Raw genomic sequence first — 16,051 nt, 5'->3', positions numbered from 1 at the left:
GACATGGTGCTGCCACCATGGGGATGAGGCCACTTCAACCTGATTTCGTTTCCTTCTTTGCAGCACTCTGCTCAAGCTCTCACCTACTGGAAGACAAAGTCCAATTAGCCTAGGACATGTGTGTGGGGTCATGAACCCACTCACTGGTTAGAGAAGGGCAGGGCCCCTTGACTGAGAATTCCATCTAAATGACACAAATGAGAGGTGATTTGTGGGGGAGAGGTGATTTCTCACAAGAAAATCTTTCTCAAAAGAAAACAGAAGAGAATGGATTCTGGGAGGCAGGAAAATTAACAAAACTTACCCCTATAATCTTTAAAACTTAGTTCAAGCAACACATTTATCAGGTAAAAGAAGGAAACCATACCAAAATAAAAATGTACTTACACTCTCTCCCACAAAAGGAAGACTGTGCCAGTGCAATGCAATGTGATTAGATTGACTCCTGTCCTCCACCCAGCTCCTATTCCAAAATTGGGCTGAGCTAAAGTTCTTATCTTCTCGAAAGGGGTTAGGAGAAAGGGTAAGTTAGAGAGTGACTGCCTTATAATCATTTGGGACTTTCCTAGTTTTGTTTGTAGGATATATTTTGTTTGTGAGTTGGTTTATTTTCTGCATAACTAATAATTGAAAACATTTCCTTTTCTTTTACACGGTGACTGAAAGACCAACCGCAAATATTGTTTTTCAGGAGCCTTATAAAATCACAAACTTCTTAAAAGTTCGGGCTCCAATTTCCATATTACTGTGAGAGGTTTTATTATGCATGTATGTATGTGTGTGAGGCGAACGTAATAAACACTACACTACGGAAACAGCTATGTATGTATCAATATGTATGTGTGTATGTGCCTATTCAGCCAGCCAGCCAGTCAACCAGCTGACCTCCTAACTATCTATCTATCTATGTATCTATGTATCTATGTATCTATGTATCTATCTATCTATCTATCTATCTATCTATCTATCTATCTATCTATGTATCATCTCTATAGAATAGCAAGGAAGGAAATACAGCTCAAGGCTACACATTCTGTGTCTCTTTGCTTTGAACCATCAACTCATTTGTTGGGGTTCTTTGCTCAGTTCACTGACACAGACTTTCATTCTTGAGGGATATGAGTCCTTGGTGGACCTGCCTACGTGGGGTTGTGACAGTCTTCCATTAAGATTCCACGAAGCATCTACCGTTTCCGCCCTTACTTCTCCCTAGTCTCACTGTGTATGTAGCTGTAACCCTATTTTGCTCCTCATGATCAACAAGCCCAGATGAAATACAATCCCTTTTGGGGGCAGTTTCCTAGTGGCATGAAGAGTCTGAAAGGACAAGGCAGCATTGGTAGCTTCCAATTCATGGGAACAATTATTGTATCTCCTAGTAGAAATAGAACCCAGAGGCATAAGGGCAGGAAGCACAAAGGTTGCTAGGAGGCATTAGATGTAATTACACAAGGCACCACTCCCCTTAGCTTTTGGTTCCCCAGTGTCTGTATTTTGGTCATAGAGAACAGGAGGAGGAAAACAGGCCAGATACTAATCTCTGGTTTATAGCAACCTATAAGACAGCACACTAACTTTACAGAATGCCGGCTTCAGCCAAGAACAACAGTCTTCAATATTCTATTCTCCCACTTTAGAAGAGTAGCTGCTCCTGGGGGTTGAGGAATATGATAGTACCAGTGATTTCCATAAACATCATCCCGTTGCCCTGTATTCTGCGATGATGTACATTCTTTGGTCCAACGTTGCCTAGACCATCATAATAATACTGTATTATAAGGCATTGGTTTGCACAGAGACGGTGCTGGCAGAGGCATGATGGATGCCAAACCCAAAGCAAACATATTCTTTTTATTTCCATTTTACATATAAGGAAACTGAGACAATAGTTAAATAACTTGCCTGAGGTCACTCACACAGTAAGTGGCAGATACAGGATCCACGCCAACTGACCAGCTCCAGTGGATGATCTTATCTTCTCTTTGGAGAAGTTAGGTGACTCAACCAATGGAATGACCAGGCCTTGGTCCTCTAACGACTGCCTTATCACCCTGTACTCTCTACTGTACTACCTGTCTGCTTGGAGGGTGCTGGAAAGAGAACACCAAGGATTTATAATCTGTAGGAGACAAAGAGTAAATATTCTTTACATAACCATTGAAAGTACTAAAGAGATCATGTTGTTTATCTTACAAAGCTGAAATGTGAAACCTCTTTAATTTTTAAGTAGCACAGATACAATAGCATAGATTTTCACCAAATAGAAGGAAACTGAAATCATCGTCACCCTCCTCTGTAAAACTCTTCAGTTACACCTTACTACCTTTCACACGCAGTCCAAATTCCTTATCCAGGCAGACTTCACGCACTGGCTGCTGCTCACACCCCCCCCCCAGCCCTACTGCTCACGTTTTGCCCTGACTCCAGACTCCAAACATATTAAAATACAAACAGGTTCTTCCATGTCCCTGGATATTTGCATAAACTGAACCCTCTGTCCAGAAAGCTCTTTTGCTCTTGGTTTAGTCCTGTTCTCCTGGCTGCCCTGGCCAACATGGTTGTATTAACCATATTCTTCATTTTGTATATTTTGATACTTTGATATTTGGAGCCTTGCTGTTTCTGGAGGGACCACTCCTCCAAGGGTTAGCTAATACCTAGAGATAGACAGCAAACAAATAGCCCAGAAGCACGCCTTTCACATACACACTAAGCAATCCAGAGCCCATACCCACAACAGTCTCCTTTACCAGCTCTCATCCACTTTCCCTAATCACCCCAGGACCAGACACTAGACAACTAGGGCCAGCCCCTCAGCCCCAGAGCCTGCTGCAGTCATTCAACTAGCCACTCCTAACCTTGCTTATCCTGCCTTGCTCCACCACAAGAAAGGCTCCTGACCACATCCCTTCCTCCCCCTACATCCTGACCAACACTGGAGCCTTCTCACGTGGCCCCCTGTGGTATAGCATGCCCCTCCTCTTGGGATCTCTGAATATAACAGAGCATAAATTATTCTTCAGTGGCAATCATCTCATGATCTGTTGGCCTCATCATAGCATACTTAAAAACTTAGTGAATTGATTGTTCCTGCTTTTTTGCTATCACTGTACCAGTGCTGCTATTGCTGCACTTTCCACATACCACACTGCAATCCTTTATGGAACTGTCTCTATGACCGCCTGTTAGCTTCCTGAGAAACTCTTTCGTCTTCGTATTATTAGCACATAGCATGCTGCATGTCAACTGTGTAGGCTCTCAATAAATGCTAGATGGGTGAAGCAATTAATTATTTAATTATCCTAGAAGCCCCTGCATGTCAAATCACTTAGATTCAAATCTCATCACTTTTCAATTAGCCTTCCCACTTATGACACATACAGATGCAGGCACCAAATTTACACATGGAAAATTAAAACTCAACTCATTGGTACATATGACTAGTTGACATAAGCATGAAACAATGTCAACCATCGTACAAGTGTCCAAGTTGAAAAGAAGTTTTACAAGTGCAAAATACTATTATTAGGTCCAAAAATGTATGTGAAAGAAGTTCTGAGCCAAAATATGGAATGGAGCTTTATTGCCTCAATTTTATATCATTCATCGAAAGCCCATGAATCTGAGGGCTCATAAATTCTATTTGATGATAACTTAGAAAAGGAAGAAATGACCTCCATATTTTTAAATCCTTGATGTATAACAATGCATAAATTGTAAATGATCTCACAGCATATAATTTAGGCTACTGGGTTCTTAAAGAAGAGGGGAAATCACATGTAACTGAGGGCCTACTATGTGCCAGAGCCTGTGTTATAGAGGTCAAGCTTCATGATCATCTTGCAAGTTAGGTGCTGTGACAGCCCTGTCCCTTCAGAGATATCATGTTGAAGAAAATCCCTGCCTTCTGACTTGAAAAGGGAAATAAATTCACATGAGAAGTTTACCCTGGTTGGAAGGGCATGGAAGTGAGGTTCTGAAAATAGAAAATGAAACAACGCATGCCTCTATGGGAAGTGACGATAGGAACGTTACAGAATATATAAGAACACGTGGGAAAAGACGTTAGTGTCTGGATTGAGATGGTGCAACAAAGAAGTGGTCATCCAGACCACACACAGTGGGAAATGGGCAGGCAGGGGCACCTGCAGGTGCCAAGTGGGATGACTCGGGGAGAGGAGGTGTGAGCATATATAGCTGGGTTTCTACTTCAGTATCTTGAGCCCAGCTAGCAACCCCCAAATACTGGAACCATGTCTGATACATACTTTGTACTCTATGACTGTTTGCTTAATGAATGAATGAGTGAATATTTTTCAAACAATCTAAGTTGTTAAGTACAAATTTTAATGCGAAATTATCTGGTTGTGCCACTGACCTACCCTCGTTTGGATCTCACAAAAACAGGCCCCCAAAAAAGCTCTCATCGTGGCTCTTGCCTTGTCTGCCATCTTAGGAGATGCACCTGTTTATCTGAGGAGCGACGGGACAGGTGTGGGACATAGACGGCATTACAAACAGAACACCTATAAGCATCCGTCAGTTTGTTTTCATTTTTTATTCATGTTTATTTTTCTCTACCAGCAATAGGAAGGCCAGTGGTTTCCAAGCATAACTTCCAAGTTACGGCCACCTCAGGCAGGAGGAAGAGATCTGGGCTTCCCATTCCTACCTCAACCAGACAGCTCTAATTTTAACTCACACAATGAGTCTACAGGAAATATTTTATTTAAACTACAATAATAATTGACAGGGTTTTTTTTAAGTTCATTATGTGTGAGGGTCCAAATATTGATACTACGACTTAGTAACTCTGTGATCTTGAGCAAGATATTTTGCCTATGTGTGCCTCAGTTTCCTTATATGTAAAAGGACACTACAACAGTAGCTAACTGAGAGGGTTGTTGTGAGGATTAAATACATAAAAATTCTATATACCTATTGGAAACCCTCATCATTACCTCATTTAATCCTTAAAATGGCCCAGCTGAGGAGGGCAGTATTACCATTGCCCTTGCATGGATGGGACAACTGGAGCTTAGAGAGACTTGGTATCTTGCTCAAGGTCACAGCCTATAAATGGTAGAGCTGAGATTCAAACATGGATGTAGTTGACAGTGGAGCCTGTACCCTTAACTTTATACGGAAGTGAAGTATAGGTTCCACAGATAAAAAGAAATTCAAAAGTCACAAATTTAGGTCTTTTAATTAGTCGACTTTTTTAGAAAGTTGACTCTTTAAAAGTGTCACATTTCAATGCAACTTAAATAAAATCAGCTGTTTTAAATGGCATATGCAATATCTTGAAACAAAAGGAAGAAGACACAAGAATGATATAAATTAGCATGGGAAGAGAAGCAGAAAGATGCTTATAGATCAATCATGCTTTTTACATTAGCAGAAATATTGCAAGGACACTCAAGAATGCACTTTTAAATTCATTTTGAAAACTCTTTAGCTGGCTTTCCTCCCGCAGCTGCTACCCCTTTCGTTGCATGCTGCACAAAAAGAATAAAAAGGCCGGCCTTCCTTGATGTAGGCCCAGCATCACCCCTGACTTCCCGGGTTACCCAGGAGCACAGCGAGCTTTACAGCACGTGCTCACTCAGCTTTCAGATCGTTGCACTGGGTCCTACAGGGATGGTCCTTTGTCTTTCACATTTGGAGGAAAAATTTGTTGTATTTTATGAGGGTCACAGTGTTTGCCCCTATTTGTCTTTCCCCATTCTACTTTGAGATATCATAAATAATAAAACAAAAGTCCGTTCCTAATGTGAAAAACTCCCTCCCCTGAAGTTTCCTGGCCTTCCTTTCTAGTTGTTGGCCTACCTTCAAATACTCCAAACTTTATAGGCCTGTGGGATTTACGAATCCCCAACAAAGAGTCGCTATGCCCACCGTCACGGAGCTGCGTGGCAGCAGCAAGATTTCTCGAGAGGAATGTGGAGGAGCTGAGTTCAAGTCCTGTCTCTTCTAACTGGTTGTGTGACTCTGGGTAAGTTGCTTTAGCTCTGTCAGTCCCAGTTTTAACACAGTTAAAATGGCGATGATAATAATCATTCATCCATCCACTCAATCACATACACTAAACACCCACTGTTTACCAGGCTCTGGGAAAACAAAGGTGAATTATACAAAATTTCTAAATTCAACGGCCCACAATCTATACCAGGAGACAGAGATCCCAAAAAGTCAGTAGTGAGGAAAAGGGGAGGGACTTGACAAGAGGCGTTTCTGTTTGGAGCAGCAGCTCTGGAGGCCGGTGGAACTGACCATGAGCAAGAGCTGCCCAGGCTTAGCTGGAAACCACACATTTTCCTACGTCACAAAACTCTCCGGAGGTTCAAACAACCTAAGGAATTTGAATCCTTCGGAAACTCTCAAGAGTCCTTTGGAAACTCTATGGGGACTTCAACCTCCGGCACCAGCCAGTACCTGCCTGAGTGACCTTTCCAGCCTCCGGAGCCTGCCTGCACTGCCACGTGTGAGGCAGGCAGCACGGGCCAAAGGACCAGCGCCCATCGCTCCAAGCCCAGGGCAGCCCTCAACCAAATGCCCCTGCTCCCCCAGCCCCCGGTGGAAACACCAAGGCCTGACTTCTACACTGGCTGCCAGAATTTCTCCAGCAGGACTGAGCCCCAGTTGTCTACCGTTGTAACTTGCTGGATAATGCACCATTTACTGGCTGCCGTCGTTCCTCCCTATATCGCTTCCCTACACTCCCCAAAGGGGTTCGCTCCACCTGCCAAAGAGATGCTTGCACACGGATCTTTATTGCAGGGTATGCTTGCGAGAGAACCCAAACTACGACATCATATAAGCCATTTTTTATTATTATTCTGTATCATTTTGAAATGTGGCCAGAATTATACACTCCATTTTGCATGAAAAAAAGCACGTTTTTTGGGGAGGGAGCCGCACCGCGAAGCTTGTGAGATCTTAGCTCCCCGACCAGGGATCGAACCTGGGCCCATGGCAGTGAAAGCACCGAGTCTTAACCACTGGACCGCCAGGGAATTCCCAAAAAGGCACTTATTTATAAATCCTCTTCTGCATAGTTAGGATTTGATCCATTTACCCATTATAACGTAATACCTGCCTAAGAATTTCTTCAGTCCATCCCAACCACCACTGCCCTGGCTGAAGCCTTTATCTCTCACCCAGATTTCCACAACAGGGTCCTAGCTGTCCTCTCTGGCTCCAGTCTTTCCCTCTACAAAGCCATCCCTCTCACTGTCTCCAGAGACATCCACCTAGAAAGTAATTCTGACTACACTACTCCCAGCCCAAAGGGCACTACTGTGCAAATTTTTAAAGGCTTCTGGTACTTACAACACTCTACTTCTATCTAATGGAAAATTGTTATAATACTCTGATATGTGTAAAGCATAGTCTACACATGGTCACGGTCATTTTCAAGGAAACTGATGAAATAAATATACAAATCTGCAGTATCTGTGACTGTGATACCCAGTTAGATGCACATCCTTGCACACTGCACAACCTGCACAGCTGTACAGAACCACTCTGGTTCTGATAACTCTCTACCTTACCCACAAACTCCTTCTCTGTTGTCAGCACCTACCATGAGGTTCCATGCTCCCACGGTTTTGCTTTGTTTACGCTGTCCTTTCTGCCTAGGGACACTGGCCTTCTCCTGACCTGTTTCTAGCGATCCCTTAAAACCAGCTGAACGTTTCTCTTTTGCCAGAAATCATATCTGAAACACTCTCACCCAGCCATATGTCCCTCTTCTGTGATCCCTCTAATTCTTCATTTGTAACTCAACATTTAAACTTAACATATTGGGGTATAATTACCTGCTCATGGATTTGTCTTCTGTAAGTGAGGGCTGTCTTTCTCCTCTCTGCATCTCCAGCATCCAGTGGAGGACTTGGCCTAGAGTCAGAGCATGTAGAAGACAGTGGAGTGTGGAATGTGGAGCTTGTGAGGGAAGGCTCTGCAGTCAGACAGGCCTGGTCAAATCTTGGTTCTGTCCCTTTCTAGCCATGTGACCTTGAGCAAACGACCTCACATCTCTACATTTCAGTTTCCTTGTTGGTAAAGTGGAGATGACATCATTCCCATTAAAAAAGCCACTGCCTCCAATTAGCACCATGCCTGACAGCAGGCACACAATACCTATTAACTATTATTTCTGCTATAAGCTCAATAAACATTGGAGGATGAATTCTTTTATACCAAACAGGCGGCCCCTTATGAAAACATACCTTTTGTTTGATCCATCTGTATAGTCGGAATGGTGATGAACACTTTCCATATGTTAGTGTATTTTGTCTACACAACTACTCTGCTCGAAAGGTTTTACTCTCTGCCTGTTACAAATGAGGAACCTGAGAAGGGCAGTCAGTGGCTTGCTCTCAGTCGCGAGAGGTTGGGCCAAACCTGGTCTGTGTGATTCCAAGCCTGTGCTTTTAACTGAGCTGGAGAGCGTTAAGGGGGGGCCTCAGTGTCCGACTGCAGGATCAGAAAGTGGGGGATGCAGGTGGATGGGGCACAGGCTGAGATGTGAAGGAGTAGGACAGAAAGGGGCTTGTTGAAAGACCCAGCTGAATGACCATAAGTACTGGAAATTCAAAGAACAGTTTTTATGGCTAATTCAGAAGGTTCCTGTGTAGAGATGAGATTCAAAGGGAGTGGTGGATGCCTAGTTGGGAAGGACCTGGGATGCTAAGCAAGGATTTCTAACTCTATCTGGAAAACTGTACAAAAGCCAAGAGACATTTAAAAGACTGACCACACCACGTGCTGACAGGATGTGGGACAACTGAAGCCTCATTTGTTGCTGCTGGAAATAAAAAATGGTCCAACCACTTTGGAAAACAGTTTAACAGTTTCTTTTAAAGTTAACCCGACACCTATCACGTGACCCAACCATTCCACTCCTAGGTATTCATGCAAGAAAAATGAAGCCATGCATCTACCAAAAGACAAGTACGTCCTCAATAACTTTATCCCTAAGAGCCCCAAACTGCAAACAACCCAAACGTTCATCAACAGGAGAATGGATAAAAACAACTGTGTCATTTTCACACAATAGAATAGTACTCAGCAATAAAAAGGAACAAACTCTTAAAACACCCGAGATGGATAAACCTCAAAATAGTGTGCTAAGAGAAAGAAGTCAGACTGAAAGGCATATGCTGTATGTTTTCATCTATATTAAGTTCTAGAACAGGCAAGGCTGACCTATAGTGATAAAAATCAGGACAATCTTTGCTGTTTGCCTATTGGGTGAGAGTTCGTCTGACTGGGAGGGAGCATGAGGGTATTCTCTGGGATGATGTAAATGATCTATATCTTGACAGTGGTGGTGGTGAACAGGTGTATAATTTTGTCAAAACTCATCAAACTGTACCCCTAATTTTACGTATTTTACTGTCTGTAAAATATATCCTGAAGAAATAAAAGTAGCAAAAAAGTACATCACAAAACAAGGCACTGCCTTGTTTATATTTGTTATATATAAACAAGGTTATATTATCTAAAGATTGGGTGTAAACTGTATTCTTATAAATCAGACCAATTTGGAGTTTAGTAGAAGAACGTGGTTATGGGAACTCCTACAAAGCGTCTATCCATTCATTCTTTAACAAATATTGATTTGTCTTAACAAATATTGATTTAGCCTAATGCTACCACTTGCCAAAGTCTGGGTGGCTTTGGACAAACGACTCTCAGTTCCTCATTCATTCATTTGTGAAATGGGGAAAATAATAGTACCTACCTCGTGGGGTTGTTGTAGGGACTAAAGGTGTGAATACATGTAAAACTCTTAGACTAGTGCTGGCACATAGTAAGGAGCTGGATAAATGTTAGTGAGTAATATTATTACCCTCACTTATATGCTGGGCTTATGGGTTTATGTAGGCTATAAACAGTAAGAGAACATAGTTCCAGTTCTAGAAAATGTATGATCTAGAAGGAAGGATGAAAAATAAATATATAAATGAATATGCTTGATACAATAACAGAACTTGAAAAGTGCTTTGAGGGCATAAATGACTCACTGTCTTGGAATGGAAAATCCATTCAAAATGAAAATAATCAGACATCTAAATCCAATCAAGTTCAGAGAGTCATTCACTGTTTTTTCAGTATTATCATGACTGTAATAATGCCTCCTATTCTTGGCATCTGGAATTTGGAGCTCCCAGGGCTCAGGCCGGTGACTTCTTTTCTTCTGTGTCCTGGCTTATCCCTAGGTGACTTCATCCTTTCATGAACTGTGGTGCTTTGTCCATGTCTCTAAGCCCAGCATTACGCCTGAATTCCAACCGCTTGTGACATTTCATACTGAGCACCTCTAAGTGCAGATTCTCCATTCACAGCCCCTCACACCTGCTTTTCCCACGGCATGCCCCATCTTGGAACTAGCAGCCTCGTTCCCCAAGCCACTCACTCCTAAAGCCTCGCGCTTGCACGCCTCCTCTCTTTTGCTTGTGTTTCATACCCAGTATCAGCACACCCTGAAACCAATCACTTGTCCTAAAAGCACCACCTCCTCCTTCACCTAGACCACCGCAACAGCTTCCTAAGTGGTCTCCCCCCTTCTGCTCCCCCAAAAGCTTTTCTCAGCACAGCAGCCGGGTGATCTTTCCAAAACACTAACGATCCAAGGCCTTCCTCTGCTCTAAACCCTCCAGTGGGTTTCCTTCGCACTGTCCTCTTCATGGTCTGTGAGGCACTAGACGACCTGGCCCTGGACTACGTCTCTGCCCTCCGCGCCCCCCACCAGTCTCCCTCTCACCCCCTCCACTCCAGCCACACGACCTCCTTGCTGTCTCTTCAACATGCCAGCCAAGCTCTTACCGCATGGCCTTTGCACATGCTGTTTCCTTTGCCTGAAATGCCCTTCCTCCAGATAGCCTCATGGCTCCCTCCCTCCCTTTATTCAAATCTCTCCTCAAATATCACTATCCTAGCGAAAACAGTGCTACACCCCACCCCAATCTCTAGCTGTTTTACCCTGCTTTTTGCCCTAGTGCCTGGTATTCTATTATATTAGTTTATTGTCCTCTCTTGACTATAAGCCTCATGGGCTTGCTTGTCTTTGTCACATCCTCATGGCCTAGAACAGTGCCTGGCACATAGTAGATGCTCACTTGATATTTGTTGGATGAATGAATGAATATTAGCTCATGCAGAGCTTCATCATTTACAAAGCAGTCACGTCTACAACGTCTTTTTTTTTTTTAATTAATTAATTTATTTTTGGCTGTGTTGGGTCTTCATTTCTGTGCGAGGGCTTTCTCCAGTTGTGGCGAGCGGGGGCCACTCTTCATCGCGGTGCGCAGGCCTCTCACTATCGCGGCCCCTCCTATTGTGGAGCACAGGCTCCAGACGCGCAGGCTCAGTAATTGTGGCTCACGGACCCAGTTGCTCGGCGGCACGTGGGATCTTCCCAGACCAGGGCTCGAACCCGTGTCCTCTGCATTGGCAGGCAGATTCTCAACCACTGCGCCACCAGGGAAGCCCTACAACATCTTAATGAGCCCTCTAACAAAGGGGGGCTAGGCTTTGTTTAGTCATTTTACAGGTCAGTCAAGAGTCTGCTTAATATTTTTCAGTCCTTGGCTCGTCATGCAGCTCTTGGTCACACAGGTCAAACCCTGGTCTTTCACCTTCAAACCCAGTTTATTCATCATAATCATAAAATATTATTAGTCATGGTTAACAATCTGTCAGTACTCCTCTTGACACTTCACTTGCGGTATCTCACTTAACTTTAACAACAAAGCCTTGAGTTAGGTGCTCACGGTTGCTATTCTACAGGTAAGGAAATTAAGGCACAGCTAAATAACTTACCCAAGGTCACAGAGCTGGGAAGTGGTAAAGTCAGAATCTGGATCCTGGCAGCCTGACTCCTCGGACTTGTTCTCAGCCAGCCAGCCCATTAGGCACAGCTTGTGAAGTAAAGAGAGGTAAGGAAACTAAGGAACAAGTATCCACTTTGTTCTAGGGCTTTCTGCCATTGTGAAGCTTTTTGCTCTTGCAGCATTTAGCAGAACCTTTTTTCTTTAAGGTCATAAGGTAGAAATCAGTTGCATCTCAAATGCAGTTTACTTTATGTTGTCTTCCGCTTTTCATACATCTTTAGAATGTTTGCAACATTTGTTTCTGATTTGAGGGGTCATTTAGGAGTCATGGGCAGGGCTCACTAGTTTCCAGCAGTCTGTCTTCTGCCTCCCTCAGAGCTTTGTGGTACCACTGTGGCCCTGCGCGCTGGCAGGCGCTCCCTCCAGCTCCAGGTCCCACCTCCCCACTCCTCCTCGCCCCATGACCTGCCTTGTTTCGTAAATCATCGCCTTCAGCCTATCACATAACCTACATTGTGGAACATTCAATTTCTTTTCCTTTCCTTTCCTTTCTTTTCTTTTTTTTTTTTCAAAAGTAAGAATCTATTTGATTGGATGTGATGGCACCAGAGGCAGAAATATGGAGAAATTTCAAACGGTGAGAAATCCATTTCAGCTACCTGGATTTTGAGAAGCAAATTGTGATTCCCCAACTTATTGAACTGGACAAGTTAGATGAACTAAAAAAGCTTTACTGACTTGTCTACTTGTCTCCAAGTCAATCAAGTGTCTGTGAATGTTGCCTATTTTCTGCTCTTTCTGGCTCTTCAAATTATTAACTTAGAAGTGTGCAAAAAGTTACATAGAGGTAGCTATCCTTATGATATCAAACCCCTCAGGTAATAATAAGCAAGCACTCAGAATTTGAAAAACCAATCAAGTATTTTGACGGTTTCCTCATTTTTTGTAATATGAAGATTCATGGCAGTTATTTGGGAATAGTAGGCTGTGAGTTCCTTCAGGGCAGCATGTGATCTATTTATCCAGGTATCCCAATGCCTGCCATGTAGCAGGTGCTCACCAGAGGAGGTGCTTAACATGGTAGGCACTTGACAAATATATGTTGAATCTCTAGTACTCAGTCTTTTATTGCCAAGTTGAAGACTTGTCTCACACACACACACACACACACACACACCCTAGGTTGTGAGCTCTTAGATGAGAAGATCTGTGCCTTATTCCTCTCTGCATTCCCTAATATAAAACCACCCGATAGCAGGTGATCATTAAATGATCACTGAATTAAACAGCACAAGGATTTTAACTTGTCACTTGTTTTACCTGCCCTTCTCCACTCCCCCTTGTTCATTTGGCTCTCAGGCCAGAGTGCCTAAAACCATTGCATCAATCTAATCAAATATTTGAAGGCCAGAGACCTTGACATTATTCAAATCAACTTCAGAATTACATTTTTCAAATTTACCCTGGTCATTTCATAAGTAGATCTAGCTACTCACTAACTGCTATCCCAGGAGGTAAAAAAAAAAGCATAAGCTTAATGAATTTGGTCAGACATACTGTGTAACAGATGTCCAACATGCTGCCATGAGTTTAAATCATAAATATGATGGCTCTGTTTGGCATGGCAAAACATATTAGAAGTGTTTTATTGGTCACTGGGCAACTTACTAGATAGAAGGGGAATGATTCTGAAAACTGCAGAAGCTACCACTAGTAGCATCTCAACAGGAGCCCCGGAGAAACACAGATAATCTGCTTGCAATGATTCATCAAGTTGGTCCTTTGTTTCCCTAATTTGAGTGTCAAGTGCAACCATCCAATAAAGAATTGCCAAGACCCAATAAGATTCTCTTCTGGCTGCTGCTTTTTCTGCCCTAACTGGTACTATTCATGCCTAAAGCACAAATTGAATAAATAGCTTCAAGGCTGGCAATGTTGGACAGTGTTTGGATTTTTTTGTTTTTCCTTGAAAGGCTGAATCCCATATGTTTCTCACTTTCCCCCAAATGCATTGCATTGATAGTCATTGTTGCACCGATTAATTTTAACTTTCTTAATACTGGGTATAGAAGGATGCCTCATAAGTTAAAAATAGTTCCTGTTTTATCATCAGTCCAGCAATGGATTAGTGAAGATTAAAAAAGGATTGTAATGCCTTTTTCGGCCTTGAGAAAGCTCTTATTGTGCCTATGGTTCAGTTGGCCTGCTGATCATTTCCATCTTAATGTAATTTTTAACATTACGCTGCTACAGGTGAGGTGTTAAGTAATCCATTAAGACAACTATTTTCGCTGGCTGAGCAATTTCACAAGAAATATGTTTTTAACTAAATTAGACATTTAACAAATGCCATTTGTAATTCAACGCGGGGCGGGAGGAGGGAGAGTATCCTTAAAACAAGCTATGGATGTGAATTTCCCAAGAAAAAACAAATGATTTTTTAAAAAATTTAATTGAAGTTCTGAATGTGAAATTATGTACTGTCAGTGCAGTAGACCAACACAGGAGAGCACCAAAGGCCTTAGGATTCTTACAAAATAAGCAGTAAGCAGTTTTAGCTCTAGCAGCCAGAAATCTTTCATTTAAATTAGGCAGAATCTGCAGGTCCAGTTAATCCTGTGGATATCATGTGCTGAATGTTCTTAACACTTTTCAATCATTTAGATGAACACTAGGAACCTCAAGGTTTTGATAGAAAAATAAACTATAATATTTAAAACAAGTAATGAATGAAATAATTTCGATGAAAATGAGGATATAAAGATTGCATGAGAATAACTCGATTTAAAAAGTAAAATTAAGGGGAAGAGAATATCAGAAAGCTTACAACTGGAAAACTGAAACAATAATTTCTTTGAAAAAATTATTTCGTGACAGATTCCTCCACGCTATGAACATAAACGCTAAATGCTATAAATAGAGCTATTGACATTTGGGCTGTTGACTTGTTTTTATCAAAATCACAGAACAGAAATCGTAGTTTGCAAATTTTCAAATGGCTATCATGTTCAGAATCCAATAGGGTTCTCCTTCCCTTTTACTTGATGACTTCATAAAAGATAAATAAGCCCTCGGACCAAGAGGTGGGTATACGGGCACGGTTAACTCTCTCGCCCCAGAAATTCTACTCGGCTGAAAAGATTATTATTTGGGGGCGGGAAGGGGGGAATGCAGAGGGCTTTAGGACCCGGCAGGCGGCAGTTGTGTAGATCGCTGAGAGACTACGAGGGTCCAGTTCAGCTTCAATTCTGTCTCTAATCTCTGCAACAGCGGCTCTTCCTGGGTCCCGCGGCTTTCCTGCTCACTCAGCTGCGGCAGGAGGCCCGGCGAAAATCAGAGCCGCTTCCGCACCATCACCCACGATGGAAACCCTCCAAGAAAAAGTAGCCCCGGACGCGTGTGCCTGAGGATTCCGCACAAAAGAGGTGCCCAAAATGAAGACCCTGGTGGTGAGTCATTTGTTATAACTCCTCTGGGCAGAGGCGGGACCCCCGGGCGCAGCGTCCCCGGGGCGCACGGGAGAGCTCCAGGGTGCCTGACCCTGCGCTGCGAGGTCGCCCGTTCCAAAGGAACAACTTTCCACCTGCTCCGCGTCCACTCCCGATTTCTCGCTTCAGCCTGGCTCGGAATCCCAGAGCCTGAATGGGAACTCGGGTTGCTGGGCTCCTGGATCTCCGGCGGGAGTTCCGAGCGGCCAGCGGAGAGCTAGAGAAGCCTTGGAGTGGTGGGCGCCTTGCTCGGGGATGGGGGTGCCCTAACGAAACAGCCTGGCAAAAAACTAAGAGGGGCGGGAAGCGGGGACCTTTGCAGACTTTCTTGGTTTCCTTGTCGGATTTCAAACTTGCAAGGATCGCCAAGGTAGAGCCCCACGGGTCCAGAAAGGAGAAGCTAGACATTCCAAAGCCGAGCTAGGGCAGAGGGCCCCCTCCCAAAGTGTGAGCCCACCCCTGCCCTCGCCGCCGGCGCGCTCTTCTTCACGTAGCCGGGCGCCACGCACCACCTGTCCTCTGCCGAGGGATGTGGGAGGCGGCGGCGGCCCAGAGCAGCGACGCGCGGGGAGCATCCCCTGCCGTGCGCGGGGAGCATCCCCTGCCGTACGCGGGGAGACGGTGCCTCCTCTGCCGGGCTGCGTGCTGCGAAGGTGGGACCCGGGCTACCCCCGCTGCCCCCGCCCGTCTGACCGTCGCGCCGGAGTCCCCGCCGGGCGCGCT

General features: G+C 43.8%; 1 protein-coding gene across 4 annotated transcripts in view; it reads left to right on the top strand.

The window, feature by feature from the left end:
* Positions 1-11,210: 11,210 nt before the first annotated feature.
* The window catches only part of ST6GALNAC5 (ST6 N-acetylgalactosaminide alpha-2,6-sialyltransferase 5), a 189,369-nt gene continuing 184,528 nt past the window's right edge, over positions 11,211-16,051 (top strand). For all 4 annotated transcript variants that reach the window (XM_082420881.1, XM_082420882.1, XM_082420880.1 and 1 more), the window contains exon 1: positions 11,211-15,289. In XM_082420881.1, coding sequence (XP_082277007.1) covers positions 15,275-15,289 — 15 coding nt within the window. In that variant the 5' untranslated portion in view covers positions 11,211-15,274. The remainder of the gene's footprint in view (positions 15,290-16,051) is intronic.

This window comes from Balaenoptera physalus, assembly GCF_965194825.1.
Source record: "Balaenoptera physalus genome assembly, chromosome: 1".
NCBI classification, from domain to species: domain Eukaryota; kingdom Metazoa; phylum Chordata; class Mammalia; order Artiodactyla; family Balaenopteridae; genus Balaenoptera; species Balaenoptera physalus.
This window is presented reverse-complemented; position numbering and strand designations above follow the sequence as displayed.